The sequence below is a fragment of the Dermochelys coriacea genome, chromosome 3 (genome assembly GCF_009764565.3).
Source record: "Dermochelys coriacea isolate rDerCor1 chromosome 3, rDerCor1.pri.v4, whole genome shotgun sequence".
NCBI classification, from domain to species: Eukaryota; Metazoa; Chordata; order Testudines; family Dermochelyidae; genus Dermochelys; species Dermochelys coriacea.
Window position 1 is genome coordinate 136,315,822 of NC_050070.1, and position 26,481 is coordinate 136,342,302.

Consider the following 26,481-nt stretch of genomic DNA (forward strand, 5'->3'; position numbering starts at 1 on the left):
AATACTGCACTGTATAGCATCTCTAGAAGTGGGTGTCTCTCTTTTAGGCCTGCACCCCAACTACAAATTCTAGTCCCAGTACTGCAGTCTGATCTTTTAGCACAGACTGGAAGACCACCATGCTAGTGGAACACTAGCTGTTTTGAAGGAGCATGCATTTACCTATATGTCCTTTTTCTAGTAAGGACAGAAAGAAAACTGCTACTATTAAACAAAAACAAAAAAAGTTTATGGTCTTTCACACTTCCTTTTTAATCATGCTCATTCATACACTACCATGCAAAATAAGAAAACCCAGAGAAGAAAGTACAGAATCTCAAAGGGAAAATACAAACAAAAAAGCTTATCAAAGAGGCACATCCTGCCACAAACATTTTCTTCAAAAACAAAATAGCGGAAGTGCAAACTGCTGTAATGCAAATATAATCTACAAGTTATTCAAAACTATGAAAACTATTACCTGATCTATGTTGGAATTAAGCGTGGTAAGCAAAGTAAAACCACGTCCCTGAACAAGGTATTGTCCAAGTGCTGCCATGTGAGTTTCCTCCTCTTCCTCCTCCCTGGCCTCAGCCCTCTGGACAACAGCATTGCAGAGACGATTGACATCTATCAAAAATTCACGTGCCAGTGAATTACTGGCACTGCTCATATCTGAGCTGCAAATACAAAAAAGAAAAACAGAGACGTATCAAAGCGTATCCTTTAAAAAGTTTACAATTCTCAAGATTTTGAACTGTACATGAAGTCTATAGGACTGAACAAGTTTTAAAAAAGTAATAGAAATAATTTTTTTTAAACTGTGGCTTCAGCTATTCACCCTCCATGAACTACACTAAAAGTAAGTTAGTCACGGATATCCACCACCTGTAAATTTTGAAGCATTTCGGTTTCTCATCCAGATCATGAGATATTTTCATATACTCATAATTGCTCTTATATTTTCTAACTATTAACATGCAACACTCATTTATATAATATCTATTAAATGAACTTCCACAAAGCAAAGTTCCCCTTGTGAATGTATAAAGGGAAATTAATGGCTTAATTCCAGTTTTCTAGTAACCTAGAAGTGAGCTGTAATGCCCAGACTGCATATTTAGCAGCAGCTAAAACTTAAAGGAAAATGACTAAGTCAGAAGAAAATCAGAAATCCCATGATGCAGGATATAAAAAAAAAAAAAAAAAGTCTAAAACACGGTGAATTCAAACTAAATGCATCTTCTCACATTCTATAAAGTATGCATGCATACTTTATACGTAGGCTGGGACTTTTCAAAGAAGATTAAGAGCTAAATGCCCAAATCCTACTGAATTTCAATGGGATTTGGGCATCTAGCTCCCTCCTGTGGTTTTGAAAATCCCAGCACTACTGCGCAAGTGAGGCACAAGCACAATAACTCCTCACTTAAAGTCATCCCAGTTAACCTTGTTTTGTTGCTGATTAATTAGGGAACATGCTCATTTAAAGGTGTGCAATGCTTCCTTAGAACACTGTTTGACAGCCGCCTGCTTTGTCCACTGCTTACAGGAAGAGCAGCCCATTGCAGCTAGCTAGAGGCAACCCCCCAATCATCTCCCTGCTCCCCTAAGTTCCCTGTGCATAGCTGCTCAGCAAGCTATCAATTGCTGGCAGTTCAGCTGTCCCTCCCTGCACTGCCCTCTGCCTTGGAGCTGTTCCCAGGAGCCTCCTGCTTGCTGGGGGGGAAGGGAGTGGGAAAAGGAGGAGAGGAAGGGAGGTTAATGTCCGGGGGTCCCCGTCCCCTCTGCTCCTGCCCCCTGCTTACTCTTCCTCCATATAGAGCTCGGTGGGGACATGACAGGGCTCAGGACTGAGGGAGCTTGTTGGTCACAGCTGCTGTCTCAACTTGTTTCAGAGTAGCAGCCGTGTTAGTCTGTATTCGCAAAAAGAAAAGGAGTACTTGTGGCACCTTAGAGACTAACAAATTTATTAGATCTCAACTTGCTGATCTACTTAAAAAGGCAGTGTACTTACAGTGGGATCAGCATACTTAAAGGGGCAATGCGCATCTCCCCCCCACCCACCCCCAAACACAGGATGTGTCTCTGTCTTCCATGCTATCTCCCCTCCCTCCATTCATGCTGCCTTGTAGGGTGTGAGGCTACATTAACAATGTGTTAACCCTTGAGGGCTCAGCCAAATGCTAGTTCATTTAGCAGCAAGGGACTCCCTGGGAAATATTCCACCCTCTAACTTCACCACCTCAACCAAGCTTCGCAATCATTGCTGTTTACAGTATTAAATTGTTTCTTTAAAAGTAAGTGAGTGAGTGACTATATATTATATATATATATATATATATATATATATAGTTTTGTCTGGTGAAAAAAAAATTTCCCTGAAACCTAAACCCCCCTCCCCCCCCCCCATTTACATTAATTCTTATGGGGGAAATTGGATTAGCTTAACATCTTTTTGCTTAAAGTCAAATTTTTCAGGAACATAAACTACAACATTAAGCAAGGAGTTACTATAAAGGGACTCCAGCATCTTTCCCAGGATAGAGCAGGCTTTCCTTTCAAAAATCAAACTTTTAAAAACTATAAAGTAAATTAGATTTAAAAAAACATTTAAAACTAAAATATTTCAATTTCTAATAAAATTTAATATTAAATTTTGGATCTACCAGGATGGACAGTGGTCCTTTTAATTAAACAAATGATTGAAATAAATATTCATTAATAATGCATGTTGCTCAAAATGTGATTCTACTTTGGAGAAGACTCAAATGCAGTAGAGCAAAATTACTTTCAATTCTTCACATTATATACGTCCAAACATTTGAATTTTACTTTAAAATAAATGCACACAGTGCACTGGATTTCAGTATTTGGACACTATTTTTTAATATTTTTAAAAGCAAAAAATAAGAAAAGAAACATTTCTAGGTTATCTCCTCCCCTCCCAACTACTCCAGTGGAATTATGAAGTTTCTCTTTCCTCTCGTAATTAATATTATGGTAATATCGTTAGTTGGCCAGTAACACACACTGGCAATTTGAAATGAACAGGAAGGGAATATTATTTACGTTGTAACTTCTAATATTACAGAAAGATCAAAAATTATCTATGCTACTGAAAAAGGCATAGCGAAAGTGGCATGAAACAGTGGTGGTGACTAGAGAAATACTGGGTGCACTAGAATACACAAAAAGTGAAGAGCATGAATGCAGTATGACTCATTTCAGTTACTGCTACAAGACTAAATATAAGAACCAAAAGTAAATTTAAAAATAGAGTTAAGATGTGAGATCAGTAAGAACAGGCCCAGGTGTGACTCTCTCCACACCAACAAATAGGAATAAGGATCTCGATGACTGCTTAACTCCGTACTTTAAAATACTTGTATTAATGTTGCTGAAATGGAGGAAAAAACCCTGTGCAGTCATTATGTCAAATATGTATCTTAAAATAATTTTAAACACAAGCCTACAATAATTTTGGGTTTAAGTTATGCGATACTCAAAACCTCATCATGTGAATGTTGCGATCACTACTACTTCCACTGAAAGCTATATTTTGCATGAGCACCTTTTCATTCCTAGCAATGAAATTGTATACTTAAAGAGTATAGGTGTCTCTAACATCAGACATCCCAACACTAAGTGTTTGGTCATAGAGAAGTCTCTGGCCAAGACGCACCTGGAACGAGGGGCTGGCAGGGTGGTTTACATACCTATGAAAAAAAAGTGGCATTCAGGTCCAATCATTGCAACTTATGGTGCAGCCAGAAGCTACGAGCACTACAAAAGCTGAGCCTTCAGCCTTGTGCAGTGGAAGAGAGGAAGAAAAAGGATGCTTTGTGACCAAAAAAAGGCTAAGCATGACAAGAGATCTTCGGAAGGAAAATGAAATGAAGATGTTAAGAGACTCAAGGAAAGGGAGAGAGAAAAATTCAAACAAACAGATGAATACTGAGACAAGAAACTCAGAAATGAACTCTTCCTTGTAAGAGATTTCAGTCTCCCCTATTTGAAAAAGAGAAGTGAGGCAAGTGTAGAGGCATCACTGATTTTAGCTGTTACCAATTATGATTCATGCAAATGCTGCCAACGAAAATGCTATACACACCTATGACATTGTAGAAATAAATATTTATGGTGTGTAATGTACATGCTAACTGCTACTTACCAGGTTGTTGTTTTTAAATACAGCTTTAACACATTTCTTTTCTTTTTACAAGAAAAAAAACAGATAAAACTTTAAGGAAATATTCCCAGAATTTACCTGAAAGACAAGAGAAATGTTTGTAAGTCACAATGTCTTTAAAAAAATATCTGTAATATGCTATTTTCTAATTTTGAAGTTAATAAAGTTTAAAATGTAGTGTTTCATAAATTTATGAAATTGACCAATAAATCCTTCTCAAGTCTTTTTTGAGTGTCAGGATGGAGGATTGACTCAATCTAAAGCTTTATGATTCTGGTAACAGGGAATAAAGATTACGCATATAAGACAAGCTAACAACATAAAAGCTACTGTAGTTCAAATATTTCGAGGCAAATTGTTGACAAATGTTTTTCCACAGAAGCGATGCCAAAATTTTCAGATTGGCCATCATTTGCAAGTATACACAGACTTTCTGAGCATTAACACCTGTGACTACAAGTGAGGAGCAGATATTAGGAGCCATGAATTATACAAAGAAATGTAAATGCTTGAGAAGTGCATACTCAGGTGTAAGGACTAACATAACAATGCAAAGATGGAGGACCCTTATTTGGGTGCTACCACAAAAACATACAATATCCAATATCTAAAGGCCTAAATATAGGGGTGGAAGGGGAGAGAATTCATGAGTTTAGGAAAGAAGCAGTAAATCAAAATCATTGCCAGGCTGACAATCATTATTACAATACAACTGATAAAGTGGGCAAGACAATACCCTAGGTGAGATGAAAGTAAGTGCTATGCTTAGATAGGAAGAAGTATGCAATATACAAAGATAAGATTGTCTTGGAGACTACGAAGATGGTTAGGGAAAAAAGGGATCCAACTTGTGACTCATATGGCAGACTAACTAGGACAACAAGCTTAGGAAAAAAGCTTGCGCAAAAATCAAGGACCAGAATGAAGCTCCAGATGTTTCACATGACATATCTGACAGCCCTCTCATGCTTTCCTGTAGTCTAGCCAGGCTACAATGTTGACCTGCAGTAGTTTCTCCAGCTTCAGGCAGCTATCTACCCCCATCACTAGTTCAGGCAGGGAGTGAAGCAAAGTAGGTGGCTATCACCTGTGAGTAAAAATCACACATGGAGATGCACAAAATATTGGCAGCTCTGGACATAACTATATAAAACTCTCAAGAACTTGCAGGGTTAGGCCACATACACACGCACACAGCCAGTTATAAATTTTAGTGCAAATATACTAATCAGAACATTTAAAATAGCAGTTTGTCTGAAATAGCCATGAAGGAAAATTACTGTAGACAGAACTCCCTTTATGGCTCTTTGACAAATCACCAAATTTAAAAAGAGCAGTTGTCAATCAACTGGAAAATGAAGTTCCTGATCATCAATATACTTTTCCCCCTGTCTTTACTGCATAAGAATTAAGGGGAGAAAAGGTTCTTCTGGTAGTACTTAAGTAACCTGAATCCCTCATTCTTTTCTAAATAAAAGGTATGCTTCAGAAGAGTTATTTCATGTTTTAAATATCCCATAACATGGCGGTCTTTGAGTGGCTATAACATACAACGTCTCCCATGCTTAAAATTAGGACAAATACTTTTTAAAATATAAAGGCCCTGATGCCGATCATGTAGCCTCTACTATGATTCAGTTTGTCAAACTGTCAGCATTTGTTTCTTTTAACTTTTCAAAAGTGAACTTTTATCTTGATCAAATGTCAACTGCTCAGTTTTCTAAGGTAACATGAATCTTTACCAACCCTCCACAAATTTCAGCCTCATGTTTCACCTGAGTTGTATTTAGAATACTAGTTGTAGTTAGCGTTTATATACAGTAACACCTTTTGACTGAAGGTGCTTTAGAGCAATGGCTCTGTAAAGCAGATAGCAAGTATTCTACCAGTTTAACTTAGGTAAATGACATTTTCAAGGCTGTCCACTAATTTTGGGTGGACCATTTTAGTATCCTGTTCCATATACAAAACCATATTCTTCTGAGGTGCCCAGCACCCACAACTCCAGTTGACACCACTGCGAGTACACGGTGTTAGCATCTCTTAGAAGAGGAAGCTGGGGATAAAGAGTCAAATGCAAGAAGTTTCAAGTTGAGCACTCAAAAAACAAACATTTCTATAAATCAGAATTAGTTCATAAAAAAGGGAGGGCCTTTGCAAGCATCACTATTACATCAAAAGTGTCCTGGAAACTTAAAATATGATAGCTTAGTTAAAAAGTAGGCTGTATGGAAAGCAATCTTTAGCATGTATTACATCTGTAATAGCAGCAAGGAGAGCAAAGCAAAATAGCCAAGTAGTTTTCTGTAAAAATACCTTCTGCCACTTTCTTATTGTTCAGTTTAGCAATTGATAAGACATGTGAAGTGCTTTTAAGATCAATAATGAATGATTTCTCACTGTGATATAGTACTAGCATGCATTGTATACAGCTAAAGCTATGAAAACATACACTTATATCATACATTGTTAGACACCTTCTCTTCCTCTTGCTGACAATAGCATTGACATTGGTCTCTCACAGACTGACACTTGCTCTTATTCTGAAGTAGCAAGCAAGCAAACTAATATGATTAAGAAGAAGTAGGTCTAGAGGGCCAAGAAGCAGCCCTACAAACGTCCAGTATCAAACATCACTGAGGAACTCTATCAACATTGCTTGGGCTCTTGTTAAATGGGCCCACAATCTCTGTGGAGGTAAGGTCTGAGCAACCTCATAAACTGGTTAATGAAGAACATAAGAACAGCCATATTCAGTCAAACCAATGGTCCATCTGCAAAATTCTGCAAATTTTGTTGGCCAATAAACGTGGAGGCTCCAGCATGGCAGTGGGGAGAACAGGCCACTGGCTGCATGGAGATGGGAGATCACCCTGCATGCAGCCCCTCACCCTCCCAGGACACAGACTTGGCTGTGAGGCTGCACCCAACCCTCACACAGCGTAAGGGCCAGGCCTGCCCCAGAGGGCCATGTCTGGGGCGGGTGCAGAGCCAGGAGTAGTTTCTGGAGATGCGTCTACCCAAGCTGCTCTCTGCATGGGAGCTGAACTCCTTCCCCACTCCCAGCCCAGCTGGGACTAGCAACTGAACCCAGCACAGGGTATGAGCCACCACCAGATGAGGTGGGGGCTCTGGGGGGGGGGGGAAGAAAAGGAGGTTCTGAGTGAGGGAGGAGTGAGGCTCAGCAGGGAATTCTGGAGCAGCGGATGGGGGGGGGGGGTCCTGACCCAGCACCATCAGAGGTGTCTCCAGCCCTGCCCCCACCCAGTGATTTACCTCTATGCTGGCTGCTCTGGGTGCCCGAAACAACGTACCCACACTGCTGAGGAGGGGCGCATGACTGGTTTTGTGACTTCCTTTTGCTTCCCCATCAGAAGATCATTTTTCTGCAGGGAAGCAAAGAAATCCACACAGGACATGAATGCTGTGTGAACGCAGTGGCACAGAATTCTTCCAGCAGGAAATGAGGATCAGTTTGGCATGATCCAACTTCAGTTTGAGAATGGCTTATGGGATGATTGGGATCAGGGGAAAAGGCGTACATCAGAGCCAAACCCCAACTGAGGTGCAAGGCTTTGGTCAAGGAGCTCTGACTGAGACCCGCTTGATAGCAAAACTGACTGCACTTCCCATTGTCTCTTGTTGTAAAGAGATAGCTGGTTAGAAGGCCCCATTCTGCAAATATGGACTTCAGCACACTGGACTTCAGATATCACTTACTATTCTGTGAAAAGTTCCTGCCAACGTGATCAGCCAGAAGATTCTGAGCCCCAGATAAGTGAGTGGCTGTAGAAATAATGCTCTCCTTGATGCAGAACAGCCAAAAAGTTTCCTCACCTCCTCACAGGGCTGGTTGGAGCAAGCTCCTCCCGGTATATCATGGTAGTACTGTTGGTGAGCACGTCAACTGCCGAGTCCCTGATGTGATCCCAAAAGGCTCATCAGACATCATAAATGGCTTGACGTTCCAGGGTGTTGATATGCAGGGAAGCTTCCTGTTTTGACCACAAGCCCTGAATTTTCAATGTCCTTGGATGCGTTCCCTGGCCTACTGAGGAGGCATCAGTGACCTGGTTGATGAGGAACAAGCAAATGGAAGGCCCTGGCATATATTATATTCAACTACCTACCATGGTAAGGAGTCCAGGATTGCTGGAAGCACTCAGACCAGCCTTTCCAACAAATGCCAACTCGGACGATAGACCAACTTCAGCCACATTTGAAGAGGACAAAGGCACAATCTCATATGCTGGATTATGCATGTGCATTCAGCCATAATGTCCAGCAACCTGAGGCATATACGGACCATGGTTAAGATTGATACCGCAGAACCAGACATTGGCCATGAATTGTCATAGTTCATTCTGCAGAAGTGTTCTCAAACTCAGAATCTAGAAGGGCCCCAATAAACTCAATTCTTTGAGGAGGTACAAGTGTCAATTTTCTACCTAGACAAAGTGCATGCTACTCTCTGCTGGTGTTCCCTTACAGAAACTTTCAGTTACATGAGTACATATTTCTCAAACACCAAAATATTATACTTTTTTCTAAATCCAAAACATCAGTCCTATGTATGTTTTAGTACTATGTGCCACTCTGTATGGGGCACAGAACCCATTTTCTGACTGACTCCTTGACTATGCAAGGTCCCTTTTTGGCAATTTTGTATGGCATAAGAATAAGTATTTGCATCTGCATTTGTTAAAAACCTGAAGACATCAAGACAAATCTTAAAAGAACAGAATTATTTGAGAAACAGGAAAGTCCAAAACTGTGAAGTGATGTTATAGGCAAGTTTAATGGCTAAAAGTAAATCACTAGAATTAGTCACATTGAAGTGAAAACACTACCGTCTAAACATTTCAAACAACTTTGCACCATGCTAGTACTAAAAAACAAAGTTCTTTCTGTGGTTTGTTATAGAATAAGAATGATCTTATAGTTAATACACTGGACTTAATCTCGTGGTCTGTACAAATCATTGCTCAGACACAAACTTCCTGTGTGACTTTGGACAAGTCACTTCATCTGTGAAACAAGACACAGATTAAGATATATTCCCTCATCTATTTAGAATACAAGCTCTTAGTGTAGTGACTGTATCTCTCATGCAGCTGCAAAGGGCCAAGAACAATGGGATAACAATCTCAGTGGGGACCTCCAGGTATTACTACACCACCACCATAAACACCACAACAGTGGATGTGGTTAACAGAAAAAACTTGTTCTTTGATGCACCAGACAAAAACAGTTTCTACTGGTAATATTTGTGCAGTCATATGGATCTCATTACTTTGAAGATTTTGCAAAAACCTTTTATTTTATTTCAATGAAACTATTATAAAAATGGTTGTGTCTTTCTTATAAATTGTTGATTTTACAGCAGGCATTGAATCTGGTGTCAGCATATCAGAGCAATGAGAAGTCAGCTACTGTACTTTTCTTTCTTGTGAAATGGTGTATCGGTATTGCTGTTAGAGACTTACAGGACTGCACTACTTAACATGAAATAGACATCCGAAATGACAAGATCAACAAGCAGTGCTGCTTATGGAGTTAGTCAGGCTTAATGGTCTGAATGAGAGAATGATGAAGTACTACCTATGAAATAAAGCTAGGAGAATTAGTTAAGAGCATCTGTTTCTTGTAACTAACTACACAGTTTTTACTAAAAGGTAAAAGCAGTTGTCTTAAAGTGGAAGAATTATCTAGAGGACTGTACAAGTGTCTTATTGCATCTGACAGGCAATAACCAGCCTCTGGAGGGGCAGAATGAGATCTCAAGAATCAATTTAAAGAGCAATCTAGAGAGGAAAAACAGGAAGTAATGACAACTACTTACAAGCTGTCAACCATACAGCTAAGGGTAGCCTAGAATTCCTCCTTACCTGTAAGAGGTTAAGAAGCTCAAATAACCTGGTTGGCACCTGACCAAAAAGGACCAATGGGGAAAAGATGCTTTCAAATGCGGGGGGAGGGGTCAGGCGTGCACTCTTGGGAAGCAGAGAAGCATCAGGTCAGAAAACTCCTCCTCCTCCTATAAACCATCCTAAAAAAGTCTCTCATATTACAAACATTGTAAGTAAAAGCCAGGCAAGGCGTGTTAGATTATCTTTTGTTCTGCTTGTGAATTTTTCCTTTGCTGGAGGGAGGTTTATTCCTGTTTTTTGTAACTTTGAAACTAAGCCCAGAGGAAGTTCTGTTGTGTTTTTGAAGCTTTTGTTCCCCTGTAAAGTTATTTTCCATCCTGATTTTACAGAAATGGATTTACCACTTCCCCCCCCACACACTCAATAAAATCCTTCTTTTAAGAACCTGACTGATTTCTCTATTGTCCTAAGACCCAGGGATTTGGATCTGTGATCATTTTGTAACCAATTGGTTAGGATAGTATTCTCAAGCTTCCCCAGGAAAGGGGGTGTAAGGGCTTGGTGGGATATTTTGGGGGAATAGGATTTTGGGGGAATAGGAACTTCAAGTGGTCCTTTCCCTGATTCGTTGTTAAATCACTTTGGCAGCGTATCCTCCAACAACAAAATTTGTGCCTTGGGGAAGTTTTAACCTAAGCTGGTAGAAATAAGCTGATGCAGGTCCCCACATCTATACCCTAGAATTCAGAGTAGGGAGGGAACCCTGACACAAGCATACATTCAATATCTGTGTCTTATCCATATTTGCTTTTGGCAGATTTAGTAAAAACAAGTACCCTTAAGTTCAAAAGCGTAAGTTTTCTAGAGTATCCTTCATAAAGCCACCCAGGGCACTCAGCAGCAAATCAAACCTTTCATTTAGAGAGAGAGATGCAGAGCAATCTATCAAACACAAGAGAAAAACAGCTATGTTTCATGTATTCTGTAAGTAAATTCAGAGAGTGTAGAAAACCTGCCAGTTTCAACAAGCATCACGATAAACAGTTACTCACCTTCTCTGAACCATTGTTCTTTGAGATGTGTTCATGTCCTTTCCAAGGCCCTGCTGACCTGACCCCCCTCAGTTCCTTTTGCCTGGTACTCCCGACAGAGGGGTAGGAGGGAGGGTATTGAAATGGACACGACACCACATCTCAAAGAACAGTTACGAGGACAGGTAACCATTTTTTCCTTCGGCGCTTGTTCACGTCAATTCTGATCAGATGAATCACAAGCCCAAGTTCAGGAGGCACCACTGATTGGAGTACGCTCTACCAAAGGCAGTGGCACTCTCTGGCTGCTGGGTAATCGCATAATGTGCGGTGAAAGTGTCTACGGAGGACCATGTCACTGCCCTGCATATTTCCTGGATAGGAACCGGAGCCAGGAAAACCGCTGAAGAGGCCTGCGCCCTGGTAGAGTGTGCAGTGATCGGAAGGGCTGGCACCCCTGCCAGGTTTGTAGCACTCTCAAATGCAGAACATGATCCACGAAGAAATTCGTTGAGACGAGACTGGAAGACCCTTCATTCTGTCCACCACAGCCACAAATAGTTGAATGGACTTCCAGAATGGTTTTGTTCTTTCGATATAAAAGGCTAGAGTTCTGCGGACATCCAAAAGAGTGAAGCCTCTGCTCTTTGCTGCTTAAGTGCAGCTTAGGATAGAACACTTCGAGGAAGATTATGTCCTGGTTGATGTGAAACTGGGAGACAACCTTCGGAAGGAAAGCGTATGTGGCCCTGAGCTGAACTTGTCCTTGTAGAACACTGTTAGGGCCTTGAGCTCAGACCTCCTGGCTGAGGTTATTGCCACCAGAAACACCACCTCGTACGAGAGGTAGAGCAGGGAGCACGTTGCTAGTGGTTCAAAAGGTGGTGCCTGTCAGTCTGGAAAGGACCAGGTTGAGGTCTAAGCCTGAGGTCCCAGGTTGCCTGACTTGCGGGTATAGTCTGTCAAGACCTTTGAGGAAATGGCTGACCATAGGGTTGGTGAAGACTGACTGGCCCTCTGAGCCTGGATGGAAGGCAGATATGGCAGCCAAGTGAACCCTTATTGATGACATGAACAGCCCCAGCTGCTTGAGATGGAGAAGATTGTACCACCTATATTAGACTGAGGTGAGTGTTGGGGATGAACGATGCTGCGCCGACCAGATTGAAAATCTCTTCCACTTGGTAAGAGCATCCCTGGTGGAGGGCTTTCTACTGCCAAGGCAGACTTGTCTAACCAGGTCCAAGCAAGACAGCTCTGTCAGGTTCAACCACGGAGTTTCCATGCTGTGAGGTGCAGTGACTATAAGTTCAGGTGCTGGAGACGACCATGATTCTGAGTTAGTAAGTCTGGGAAGAGCAGAAGGTGACTGGAGCTTCCATGGACATTTCCAGGAGTAATGTGTACCAATGCTGGCGAGGCCAGGCTGGGGCCATCACTGAAGCTTGTTCCTTCCGTATCTTGAGGAGCACTTTGTCAACAAGAGGGATGGGCAGAAACGTATACAGGCAATAGCCTCCCCATTGGGAGGCTGAACATGTCCGCGATGGAGCCCAGACTGATTCAGGAAGGAGCAAAACTGCTGGCACTTCCTGTTGTGTTGCAAACAAGTCTATCTGGGGAAAACCCCACTGATAGAAGATTGAGTTCGCAACATCCAGGCGAAGGGACCACTCATGGCTGTGGAACAACCTGCTGAGATAGTCCACCAACTTGTTCTGTACTACAGGGAGGTACGATACTTGCAGATGTATCCAATGCTCTACACAAAGTCCCACAGCATGAGGGCTTCCTGGCACAGGGGAGAGAAGTGTGCACCCGTTTGTTGATATAAAACATCGCTATGGTGTTGTCTGTCATAACTGATGCACATCTCCTGGTCAAATGGGCTTGGAAAGTCTGGCACACAAGGCGCACCGCCCTCAGTTCTCTGACATTGATGTGGACAGCGAGTTCCACGGAGGAGGCTGCGACCTGAAGCGCCTGTGCTGTGCAGGGGTGGGGGGTGTATGCCCAGGGACTTGAGGGTGACAGTCAAGTTTTTTTTAAACTGTGCAGTCTCCTGTGTCTTTTCAGAGTATAGGGCCTGACTGTCGAAGGGTAGGTCTTGAATGGTCTGTTGGACTTTGTGAGGGAGTCCAGAGACCTGAAGCCAAGAGGAACTTCTCATTGCCACCCCTGAAGCCAGGGTTCAGGCAGCCGCGTCAGCATCTTTAAGATCTGCCTGCAAGGAGGCTGTAGAAATGAGTTTGCCTTCTTCCACCAAGGTATTAAATTCGGAGCAGGAGTCTGGTGGTAATAAAAGTCAGCAAACTTTGCCATCGCTCAGGCATTAAAAGGAGTACCTACTAATGATGGCCTGCTGGTTTGAAATGCATAGCTGTAAACCACCAGTGGAGTATACTTTTGTCCCGAACAAGTCCGCCAATGTGATTTGGCCGTGAAAAAAGCTAATGTGGTCTTGGGATGCATCAGGCGAGGTATTTCCAATAGAGATAAGGAGGTGATAGTACTGTTCTACAAGGCACTGGTGAGACCTCATCTGGAATACTGTGTGCCATTCTGGTCTCCCATGTTTAAGAAGGATGAATTCAAACTGGAACAGGTACAGAGAAGGGCTACTAGGATGATCCAAGGAATGGAAAACCTGTCTTATGAAAGGAGACTCAAAGAGCTTGGCTTGTTTAACCTAACCAAAAGAAGGATGAGGGGAGACATGATTGCTCTCTCTAAATATATCAGAGGGATAAATACCAGGGAGGGAGAGGAATTATTTAAGCTTAGTACCAATGTGGACACAAGAACAAATGGAGATAAAACTCGCCATCAGTAAGTTTAGACTTTAAATTAGACGAAGGTTTCTAACCATCGGAGGAATGAAGTTCTGGAACAGCCTTCCAAGGGGAGCAGTGAGGGCAAAAGACATATCTGGCTCCAAGACTAAGCTTGATAAGATTATGGAGGAGATGATATGATGGGATAGCCTAATTTTGGCAATTAATTGATCTTTGACTATTAATCGGTAAATATGCCCAATGGCCTGTGATGGGATGTTAGATGGGGTGGGATCTGAGTACTACAGAGAATTCTTTCCTGGGTGTCTGGCTGGTGAGTCTTGCCCACATGCTCAGGGTTCAGCTGATCGCCGTATTTGGGGTTGGGAAGGAATTTTCCTCCAGGGCAGATTGGCAGAGGCCCTGGGGGTATTTCACCTTCCTCTGCAGCATGGGGCACAGGTCACTTGCTGGAAGATTCTCTGCACCTTGAAGTCTTTAAACCATGATTTGAGGACATCGATAGCTCAGACAGAGGTTAGGGGTTTGTTACGGAAGAGGGTGGGTGAGAGTCTGTTGCCTGCGTTGTGCAAGAGGTCAGACTAGACTATCATAATGTTTCCTTCTGACCTTAAAGTTTATAGAATCATAATCTTTTCACCTCCTGATTTTAATCGGAGGGTTCCTGAAACCCCTGACACTCCCTTTGATTTGTGGCATCCACCACCAAAGAGTTGGGCAAAGGATGAGAATAGAGATGCTCATATCCCTTTGAGGGAACAAAATAGAGTCTCTCATTTCTCTTAGCTGTGGGGGGCAAAGAGGCCAGAGTCTGCCACAAAGCTTTTGTAGTCTCATTTATAGTCTTGATGAGTGGGAGCGCAATACCTGAGGGCCCAGAGGGGGCAAGGATGTCCATCATGGGATCAGCATCCTCTACCAGTTCTCTGCCTAGAACCCCAGGTTCTGGGCCACCCTGCACAACATCTGTTGCAGGACCCTGCTATTCTCCAAGGCCAGGGCCATTGAAGTGCCAGCAATGGCCTCATCTAGGGAGGACCAGGACAAAAGCACCAGCACATGGCCTTGGTCCCTGCCCTTGCAGCCAAGAGGGTCGTGCTGTTCGTTGGGTTGCACCAGAGGCGGCTGGAGGTGTTGCCAAGATCTAGACCTTCTGCTGCTGGACATATTAGAGATAGGACTCCACCTCAGACTCTGAGATCTCCAAAAAGGAAGTCCATGGAGGAGTGGTACTGGGCAGTGCCTGGCCTCTGGAGATTGGTGCAGTCCCCCTACGTGGACAGTCGGCACCAGGGAATGGCGCTGTGGAGATGAGAAGCGGTGTCACGTCATCACCAGCTTGCCCCTAGATAGAATAGGAGGCTGGGTTATCACCGGTGCCCCATTTCTCCTTGGAGAAGGTGGTGCCATCAGGCAACTAAGGTCCTGCGCCACCTCAAGTCTCCAGAGTGGAGGGGAGTTGAATGTCCCCGGCCATGAAGTCTGGACAACAGTAGTGGGCCAGACTCAACTGGACCCCTTGTGGGGCAGGAGTCAATGATCCCCTGGGAGGCTCTGGTCCGGAATCAGGCTGGATGGTCTGAGGCCTCCCTGGGACTGGCTCCTAAGGCTTAGGAGTGGGAAAGCACCCCGTCTCCTGCCTCTTTCTTCTGGGGTACCAGGGATGAAGCTCGGTGTTTGCTGGAAGTTTTATGTTTGGTACGATGTCAGTGCCAGGAGTCCTTAGCCTCCTTTTTGTGCTTGGCATGGGCTCTGCTGACCTGGGGTTGGACTGCAGTCGGAGGGCTGCCTCCATGAGGAGAATTCCAAATCTCTTCTCATGATCCTTAAGGGTCCTCAGCTGAAACACCTTGAAAATGTGGCACTTGTCTTTTTGGTGACTCTTGCCGAGGCACATCAAAACAAGAAGGGTGCGGGTCACTCCTTGGTATCAATTTCCCTCAGACTTCACACAATTTGAACCCATGCCCCGGTATCAGGGAACGAAATGGGGTGGACCCCAAAATGGAAACTTAGTTTCTCTAACTAATAATCTAACTATATACAACTGACAGTGGGACACAGCTAAAGGTACTTGCAAAAGCAACAGCAAGGGAAGTTCCAGCTAGCCATCACCAGTAATAAGAAGGAACTGAGGTGGGGTTGGGTCAGCAGGGACCTGTATTGGGCACCATGAAGGCCTGACTCCAGGGGGTGCCCAGGCCAACCCTATGGATACTGCTGGGGAAAAATCTTCTGGCTGTTGTGCATGCAGCATGCACACACCTGATTGGAACTGACATGAACAAGAACTCGAAGAAGATCTTTCATAATATTCTCAGTTACATAATTCAGTACAGGACTATTATAATTACCTAGCCTCAACTTCAACCACCACTTGTACATTTAATCACAGTTTAATCACCACTGTTGCATTAGTGGCTTTACACTGGAATAAAATGTATGTGAAGATGAGTCATCATTAGCTGATAAAACAAACACTGCACTCAATGATTTACTTTAAAAAAATATTTTTCTCTCCGTGTCATCATTCGTACCTATTATTTCTGTTCAGTGGAGTATTTTTGTCATCACTTCCTCTGAAAAGATACCATAGCAATTTTAATTAGACTGTTTGTATTTTAGTTTGGGATTTGAATTTTAAATGCTGTCATTTTCAATAGACAAAGGACTAGAGAGTTACAATGCAGGATACCGGTATACTTACTCGCCACTTCAAAGGAGTGATACTCTCCAGTGTATTTTGGACTTACTCCACATGTACAGTATTACAAGCATCTTCTAATTACTGTGCTTAGTAAAGATATCTTTACATCATCTGTGAAATGTTAAGTGAACGTTCACTATCTTTACATTTGTTTCAAGGCATATTAAAACCTGGTGGAAAAGCCTAATCTGGAGAAGGACAAGAACAACAAAACAAGCAGGGCCAAGAGCCCCCATTTGGAAACATGGCAGCCACTAAGTGACATTTTTCCATTCAGCAGAGCCAGGACCAGAATGATTACCCATGGGTGCAGCACAGCCTTTTCAAATGCAGCCATATACGTTTCCTCCATTTGCTATTGCTCAGAATTTTAGAGTCAAAGCTAGAGACTAGAACTCATTGAAGAAAAATGGTTTTGATGAAAAAGTCAATTAAAAATGGCTTTTCTACTAAAGACAAGACATTTTGTTGTGGAAGAAAATTAAGTTTAATTAATTTTTTCAGTTTCTTTGAAACTTTTTATTGAAAATTTCAGAAGACAAAATTTTGGTGTTTTTTTTTTGTTTTTTTTTTAAATATCTGACCATGAAATTTCTAAGACTTTTCTCAACATGTCCCATTAAAAGTAATCACGTTCTTCAGCTTGCTAAAGAAAGAAGCTATCAACTCTTCCACTTTCAAAGTGAGTCAATCATTCAGCCTCCCAAGTGATGTATGTTCCAGGTGTACCTCAGTGTAGACAGGAGCAATCCTATACAAGAACCATCCACCTCCAATTCAAGTGCATTAGCAGAAGACTAACCACATTTTGCCATTCCAAGTGCATCAGCCAATGATATTTAAGTAGCCTGGTTGACAGTGTCCGCACCACTGACATGAAGTAAAAATTACATACTTAGAATGTAGCAACAACAAGCAAGCAGGGCTGGTGCAAGGATGTTTTGTGCCCTAGGCGAAAACTTCCACCTTGCGCCCGCCCTGCAAGCCCTGCAGCAGCTCCTCTCCCTGCCCCCCCGCCCTGAGGCGCTGCAGCAGCTCCCAGCCACCGCCCCCTCCCCGCGGCCCGGGGAGCCGCTTGCGGCAGCTCCCTGTCCCAGCTCACCTCTGCTCTGCCTTCTCCCCGAGCATGCTGCCGCTCGCTCCCGCTCCGCTCCGTTCCTCCCACCTCCCAGGCTTGCATCGCCAATCAGCTGTTTGGCGCCACAAGCCTAGGAGGGAGAGAAGCAGGGCAGGGCGGTGTGCTCAGGGAGGAGGCAGAGCAGAGGTGAGCTGGGCAGGGAGCGTTCAGCTGTGCACTGCCGCCCCCTCCCCCCGTTACTTGCTGCGGCGGCCCTGCCTGCGCTCCCCTGCCCCAGCTCACCTCCACTCCACCGCCTCCCCGGAACGCTTTTGTTGCCACCCCCAATCACTTGGTGCACTAGGCGACCGCCTAGTGCTTGCAGTGGCCCTGTTAACAAGGCTACCAAGTTTGCCTCTTCCTTTTTTAAACACTAAACAAAGACTGGCCTTTCATTTGACAAGAGCCTCAACTTTGTAATGCGCTATCAGAGAAGCCAACTATATTAATAGAGCTTAATTTAAAACAAAGCATCCTTTCAACTTATTAGGACTGACATGGTTTATCTTGTCTCATGACTTCATGCATTGTGAATCATGACATAGTTCTTCGCATTAACTAGCGCTACAAGCAGGATGCTCACGACTGTATATTAAATTACATGCATTCCCATTAATTTTGGGGGTATTTTCATGAGTCACCTTTAAACACTGATATTTATCAATACTCACCACACAGTATCTGAGCTACTACAATTAATTCCTGTACCAAATATTGTAAATACAGTGGTCTCTCCGATATCAGTGAAACATACAATACTCAATTTACATTTAAACAGTCAGAGAAGAAATGTTTATACGAGACATGTTTTTCACCTTTGTTGGTGACTAACCACCTTGATACAGGCTATACAGGCATATATTTTCATAATATTATAGAATCATAGAAGATGACCACAGGAGGTCATCTAGTCCAACCCCCTGCTCAAAGCAGGACCAATCCCAACTAAATCATCCCAGCCATGGTTTTGTCAAGCCGGGCCTTAAAAACTCCTAAGGATGGAGATTCCACCACCTCTCTAGGTAATCCATTCCAGTGCTTCACCACCCTCCTAGTGAAATAGTGTTTCCTAAAATCCAATCTAGACCTCTCCCACTGCAACTTGAGACCACTGCTTTTTGTTCGGTCATCTACCACCACTGAGAACACCTAGCCCAACTCTCTTGGAACCCCCTTCAGGTAATTGAAGGCTATCAAATCCCCACCTCACTCTTTTCTGCAGATTAAATAAATTCAGTTTCCTCAGCCTCTCCTCGTAAGTCATGTGCCCCAGGCCTCTAATCATTTTCATTGCCCTTCGCTGGACTCTCTCCAATTTATCCACATCCTTTCTGTAGCGGAGGGCCCAAAATTGGACCCCATACTCCAGATGTGGTCTCACCAGTGCCAAATAGGGAATGATCACTTCCCTCAATCTGCTGCAATGATCCTACTAATGCAGCCCAATATACCGTTAGCCTTCTTGGCAACAAGGGCACACTGTTGACTCATATCCAGCTTCTCATCCACTGTAATCCCCAGGTCCTTTTCTGCAGAACTGCCGCTTAACCAGTTGGTCCCCAGCCTGTAGCGGTGCATGGGATTCTTTCATCCTAAGTGCAGGACTCTGCACTTGTCCTTGTTGAACCTCATCAGATTTATTTTGGCCCAATCCTCCAATTTGTCTAGGTCACTCTGGACCCTACCTACCTCTCCCCCCAGCTTAGTGTCATCCACAAACTTGCAGAGGGTGCAATCTATCCCATCATCCAGATCATTAATGAAGATGCTGATCAAAAACAGCCCCAGGACTGACCCTTGGGGCACTCCACTCAATACCAGCTGCCAACTAGACATGGAGCCATTGATCACTACCTGTTGAGCCTGACAATCCACCTTATAGTCCATTCATCCAATCCATAACTACTTTAACTTGCTGGCAAGAGTACTGTGGGAGACCATATCAAAAGCTTTGCTAAAGTCAAGATATATCATGTCCATTGCTTTCCCCATATACACAGAGCCCGTTATTTCAGCATAAAAAGCAATCAGGTTGGTCAGGCATGACTTGCCCTTTGTGACTCCATGTTGACTGTTCCTGATCACCTTCCTCTCCTCTAAGTGCTTCAAAATGGATTCCTTGAGGACCTGCTCCATGATTTTTCCAGGGACTGAAGTGAGGCTGACCAGTCTATAGTTCCCCAGATTCTTCTCCTTCTCTTTTTTAAAAGATGAATATTTGCCTTTTTCCGATCATCCGGGACCTCCCCGGATTGCCACAAGTTTTCAAAGATAATGGCCAGGGTCCCTACCATCACATCAGCCAACTCCCTCAGCACCCTTGGATGCATTAGTTCTGTCCCATGGACTTGTGCAGTCTAGCTTTTCTAAATAGTCCTTAACCTGTTTTTTCACCAGCGAGGGCTGCTCACTTCCTCACCATACTGTGCTGCCCAGTGCAGCAGTCTGGGAGCTGACCTTGTCTGTGAAGACCAAGGCAAAAAAAGTATTGAGTACATCAGCTTTATCTTCATCATCTGTCACTAGGTTGCCTCCCCCATTCAGTAAGGGTCCCACACTTTCCCTGACCTTCTTGTTGCTAACATACCTTTAGAAACCCTTCTTGTTACCCTTCACATCCCTTGCTAACTGCAACTTCAATTGTGCTTTGGCCTTCCTGATTACACCCCTGCATTCTCATAAATGATCTGGAGGATGGTGTGGATTGCACTCTCAGCAAATTTGCGGATGATACTAAACTGGGAGGAGTGGTAGATACGCTGGAGGGGAGGGATAGGATACAGAAGGACCTAGACAAATTGGAAGATTGGGCCAAAAGAAATCTAATGAGGTTCAATAAGGATAAGTGCAGGGTCCTGCACTTAGGATGGAAGAATCCAATGCACCGCTACAGACTAGGGACCGAATGGCTCGGCAGCAGTTCTGCGGAAAAGGACCTGGGGTGACAGTGGACGAGAAGCTGGATATGAGTCAGCAGTGTGCCCTTGTTGCCAAGAAGGCCAATGGCATTTTGGGATGTATAAGTAGGGGCATAGCGAGCAGATCGAGGGACGTGATCGTTCCCCTCTATTCGACACTGGTGAGGCCTCATCTGGAGTACTGTGTCCAGTTTTGGGCCCCACACTACAAGAAGGATGTGGATAAATTGGAAAGAGTACAGCGAAGGGCAACAAAAATGATTAGGGGTCTAGAGCACATGACTTACAAGGAGAAGCTGGGGAGCTGGGATTGTTTAGTCTGCAGAAGAGAAGAATGAGGGGGGATTTGATAGCTGCTTTCAACTACCTGAAAGGGGGTTTCAAAGAGGATGGCTCTAGACTGTTCTCAATGGTAGCAGATGACAGAACGAGGAGTAATGGTCTCAAGTTGCAATGGGGGAGGTTTAGATTGGATATTAGGAAAAACTTTTTCACTAAGAGGGTGGTGAAACACTGGAATGCGTTACCTAGGGAGGTGGTAGAATCTCCTTCCTTAGAGGTTTTCAAGGTCAGGCTTGACAAAGCCCTGGCTAGGATGATTTAACTGGGACTTGGTCCTGCTTTGAGCAGGGGGTTGGACTAGATGACCTTCTGGGGTCCCTTCCAACCCTGATATTCTATGATTCTATGATTCTATGCTCGAGCAATATTTTTATACTCCTCCCTAGTCATCTGTTCAAGTTTCCACTTCTTGTAAGCTTCCTTTTTGTGTTTAAGCTCACCAAAGATTTTTCTGTTAAGCCAAGTTGGTTGCCTGCCATATTTGCTATTCTTTCTGCACATTGGGATGGTTTGTTCCTGTGCCCTCAGTAAGGCTTCTTTAAAATACAGCCAGCTCTCCTGGAATCCTTTCCCCCTCATATTAGCCACCCAGGGGACCCTGCCCATCAGTTCCCTGTGGGAATCAGAGTCTGCTTTTCTGAAGTCCAGGGTCTGTATTCTGCAGCTCTCTTACATACTATTTGTACATCATTCAACAATGATACTGAGGACCAGTGTGACATCACTTTTTGTTTGAGACCTCATATGACAATCTTTGATTAAACAGAATATACATATCAATCAGAAGATTCCTGTAACCCCTCTGCACACCTGTGTCAGTTCTCATTAAAGAGGTTGTGGAATTCACCTCACTGGAGGCTTTTAAGAACAAGTTGGACAACACACTTGCTAGGGATGGCATTGGTTTAATTAGTCCTGCCTCAGCCCTGGGGACAGGACTTGATTCCCTCTTTAGGTCCCTTCCAGCCCTACACTTACATGAACCTATGATCCTAGGATATAATGGGTTTCAGAGTAGCAGCCGTGTTAGTCTGTATTCGCAGAAAAGAAAAGGAGTACTTGTGGCACCTTAGAGACTAAAATTTATGAAGTGAGCTGTAGCTCACGAAAGCTTATGCTCAAATAAATTTGTTAGTCTCTAAGGTGCCACAAGTACTTTTTTTTCCAGGATATAATGGTTTTTAAACACCATCAGACTAATTTTAAATGAATATTTGCACGATTCTTAGAATTAGCAAGTATTCACATTTTTGTAACATTGTGTTTAAACCAGTTTTAAAGTCAGTTGCCATTAAAAATCTAACATATTACAATGGGTCCTCTATCAATCTTTTGGACTGAATGCAAAGGAAGGATTGTGAAAGTTTCGAAGAAGGGCTGAACAGACAGAAAAAGTGGGAGGGGGGGGGAAGAGATCCTATCTGCAGGTATGTATCAAAGGTTTGCTCTACGTTGGGAAGGTAAAGATGACACCCTGGCACCATTCGCTGAGAAAGAAAAAGGACAGCACTTTTGCTTCATAAAAAAGGGGTCTTAACCAGGCTTGGTTGAAAAACCACTGCAGAGGACTTTTTTAAGCAGAAGGTTAACCTGTTAAGTTTAGTCTCTGGAAGCATACGATTTTTTTTTTAAATATGTAACCACTTGTTACCAATACTTTTACTAATTATTACTTGCATCTCTATTCTTTGATAATAAACTTATTCTTGTTTTCATTATAAATAAATCTAAGTGCTCTGGTGTTGAAGTGCTAGTCCTGAGTTGAATCTTACAAGCTGATGTGTACTGATCCTTTGGGAGCATTCAGTGAATAAGGGGTTAGACGCTGCAGGAAAAGCTCCAAGTATTTGGAGGTTAGTATGTGTGCCTGTCATTACCTGTCCAGAGACAGCGAGGTCTGAGAAGGCCTGAAAAGTAGCACTTGTGCTGCAAGAGGCTGTTGGTTTCAAGGAGTTGATCCATAGTAGGAACTGACAAGAATAGTTCATGCTAAGGGCAGGTAGCAGAGAGGAGCCTCACAACCCTGGGGAGTGTCACAAAAGCCTATTCCATAGTTTAACCATTTTTCTAGTTAGAAGATGAGACTCTGAGCCAGCGAGGTTTAAGCACCTAAAGGCAACCTTTAAATGACATTTGAAAAATACTGACAGGTTTCAGAGTAGCAGCCGTGTTAGTCTGTATTCACAAAAAGAAAAAAGGAGTACTTGTGGCACCTTAGAGACTAACAAATGTATTTGAGCATAAGCTCACATTGATCAAAGTGGACAGTCTCTATGTAAAAGAATAAATGGACACACAAATCAGACATCAAGAATTGTAACATTCAAAAACCAGTCAGAGAACACTTCAATCTCTCCGGTCACTCGATTACAGACCTAAGAGTGGCTATCCTTCAACAAAAAAGCTTCAAAACAGATTCCCAGGAGAGACTGCTGAATTGGAATTAATTTGCAAACTGGATCGAATTAATTTAGGCTTGAATAGAGACTGGGAGTGGATGGGTCATTACACAAAGTAAAATAATTTCCCCATGTTATTTCTCCCCCCCACCCCACCCCCCACTGTTCCTCAGATGTTCTTGTTAACTGCTGGAAATGGCCCACCTTGATTATCACTACAAAAAGGTTTTCCTCCTTCCCCTCCCCCTTCCTACTGGTAATAGCTCATCTTAAGTGATCACTCTCCTTACAGTGTGTATGATAAAAACCCATTGTTTCATGTTCTCTGTGTGTATATATATAAATCTCCTCACTGTATTTTCCACTGAATGCATCCGATGAAGTGAGCTATAGCTCATGAAAGCTTATGCTCAAATAAATTGGTTAGCCTATAAGGTGCCACAAGTACTCCTTTTCTTTTTTTGAAAAATACTGAAATGGTAAACCTTTTATCATTTTTATTGCTTTCTTCTGGACTCTCTGCAATTTGTCTGTCTTTCCTAAAGTGGCGCCCAAAATTGACCACAGTACTCCAGCTGAGACCTCACCACTGCAGAGTAGAGAAGGACAACTACCTTCCATGCCTTACATGTATTAACAGGAGTGTCACACCTCAGAATTATATTAATATTTTCACATCCCATTGTTGGCTCATATTTAATTTGAGATACATCATAGTCCCCAGCTCCTTTTCAGCAGTATTAGTTCCTAGCTAGTTATTCCCCATTTTGTAGTTGTGCATTTGATTCTTCCTTTCTAAGTGTAGTGCTTTGCGATTGTCTTTATTGAATTTCATCTGGTTGATTTCAGACTAGTTTTTCAATTTGTCAAGATCGCTCTGAATTCCAATCCTGTCCGCCAAAGTGAGTCCTCCCAGCTTGATGTCATTGGTAAATTTTACAAGCACGCTCCATTATCCAAGGCATTAATGGAAGTACTGACTAACGGAACCAGGACTGAATGCTGTGGAACCCCACTAGATACATCCTCCCAGTTTGACAGCAAACCATTCATAACTGCTATCAAGGTTCCTTCCCCACTCTGAACTCTAGGGTACAGATGTGGGGACCTGCATGAAAGACCGCCTAAGCTTATTCTTACCAGCTTAGGTTAAACGCTGCCACCAAAGTGTTACACAAAGAACGGGAAGTGCCCATTTGGAAATGTCCCCCCACAAAATCCCCCCCCCCAAGCACTACACCCCCTTTCCCGGGGAAGGCTTGATAAAAAATCCTCACCAATTTGCATAGGTGAACACAGACCCAAACCCTTGGATCTTAAGAACAATGAAAAAAGCAATCAGGTTCTTAAAAGAAGAATTTTAATTAAAGTAAAAAGAATCACCTCTGTAAAATCAGGATGGTAAATACCTTGCAGGGTAATCAGATTCAAAACACAGAGAATCCCTCTAGGCAAAACCTTAAGTTACAAAAAGACAAAAACAGGAATATACATTCTATTCAGCACAACTTATTTTATCAGCCATTTAGACAAAACAGAATCTAACGCATATCTAACTAGATTGCTTACTAACTCTTTACAGGAGTTCTGACCTGCATTCCTGCTCTGGTTCCAGCAAAAGCGTCCCACAAACATAGAAAACCCTTTGTTTCCCCTGGCCCCCTCCAGCTTTGAAAGTATCTTGTCTCCTCATTGGTCATTTTGATCAGATACCAGCAAGGTTATCTTAGCTTCTTAACCCTTTACAGGTGAAAGGGTTTTTCCTCTGGCCAGGAGGGATTTAAAGGTGTTTACCCTTTCCTTTATATTTATGACAACTGCTCTTTGAGTACAGTTTTTTAAACCTTGCACACACTAGACTACATTTCCCTAGTTTGCTTTGAGAAAGTCATGTGGGGCTGTGTCTCAAAAAAAAAAAAAAGGTAATTAATTATGAGGAAAAGTAAAGTTCAGTGGAAGAATTAGTCGGGAAAGTCCACCATCTCCAGTAACTTGCTGAGAAAGAGGATGAAGACTGGACAGCACTTAATAGTTCTTTTAGAAGCAGGTACAATATTAAAAAGTTAATTGATTCTTTGCCTCTCTGAAGCAGCCATGATTTCCCTGCCCAGCCAAAAATCATCCAAATTGCTGGCAGACTCAGCCTGACCCCTTGGATGGGGTGGAAATGAATCTAACTCCTGCCTGACACTCACTAGGAAAACCATCTACATCTCTTTGTGTGCTCACAAGGACCGCCCTCTTCTCCTGCCCCACCCCCTCAATGAAGAATGCGAGTTGGGCCATCACAATAAAGCAAACTAGACTAACCTGGCTCCATATTCTTTGAAGCAGTCCTGCTGTTTTTCCCAGTATTTGGGCATCTGAAGACTCCCAACAACAGGACTTGAAATTGCTAAACATGTAGCCCCATCTACAATGGGATGGGAAACAGAGGGAATTAGGCTAACACTAAAACAGCTTATTAAAAAGAGTTCCAAAAATATGAAGATTCATTCAGAGATAGTATCATATATTGTAGTACAGGTAAAGTTAATATAGCAGGTATATTAGCTCTCAAGATGACTTCTCAACAAGTAAGAAGATGAAATTTCCTGACATATCGTGGCAGAGCTCCGACCTTGTCCCCATGGGTCCTGCGCTTCCAGGCGGTTTATGCTAGCCTCAGAGGCTCACTGCAACCCTCCACATAGCCCTTCTCTATAGGGCCAGGCTTACAGTCTACTGAGCCCTTTCTATCATAAGCCAGCAAGGAGGTTGGTGAGAAAACTCCCAGTTTCTGTTGTCCCTATGGGCTTATTCCATGTCTTCCCCTCCCAGGAGGTGTTTCTGTAGTGGCGGGTTGGGGGGAACCTCGGCCCGCCCTCTACTCCGGGTTCTGTCCCAGTGACCCTAAGGCAGCAGCTGTTGGCAGCCGACCTTTCACTGCCAGAGTTGCTACATTTCCCTGGGCCACTTCCCCACAACTTTCCCACTTCTCTCTCAACGCCTTCTTCATCCTTACCTTAGTGCTCCCTTTCCAGTGGCTTGAAGGTGTCTTCATTACCCAGCCCTTCAGCCACAATTCCTCTCCCCTGGTTCCCCTCAGCCTGACCGGAGTGAGTCCTTTTATAGTATCAGAGGGGTTTTCA

The 26,481-nt window shown here is 43.2% G+C and overlaps 1 protein-coding gene across 3 annotated transcripts in view; it reads right to left on the minus strand.

Moving 5' to 3' along the window:
- Positions 1-26,481, minus strand: part of LYST (lysosomal trafficking regulator) — a 169,502-nt gene that overhangs the window by 126,031 nt on the left and 16,990 nt on the right. For all 3 annotated transcript variants that reach the window (XM_038394616.2, XM_043511408.1, XM_038394618.2), the window contains exons 2-3: positions 4,154-4,249; positions 461-659 (exon numbers count right to left, since the gene is read on the minus strand). In XM_038394616.2, the coding sequence (XP_038250544.1) occupies positions 461-652 (192 nt within the window). In that variant the 5' untranslated portion in view covers positions 653-659; positions 4,154-4,249. The remainder of the gene's footprint in view (positions 1-460; positions 660-4,153; positions 4,250-26,481) is intronic.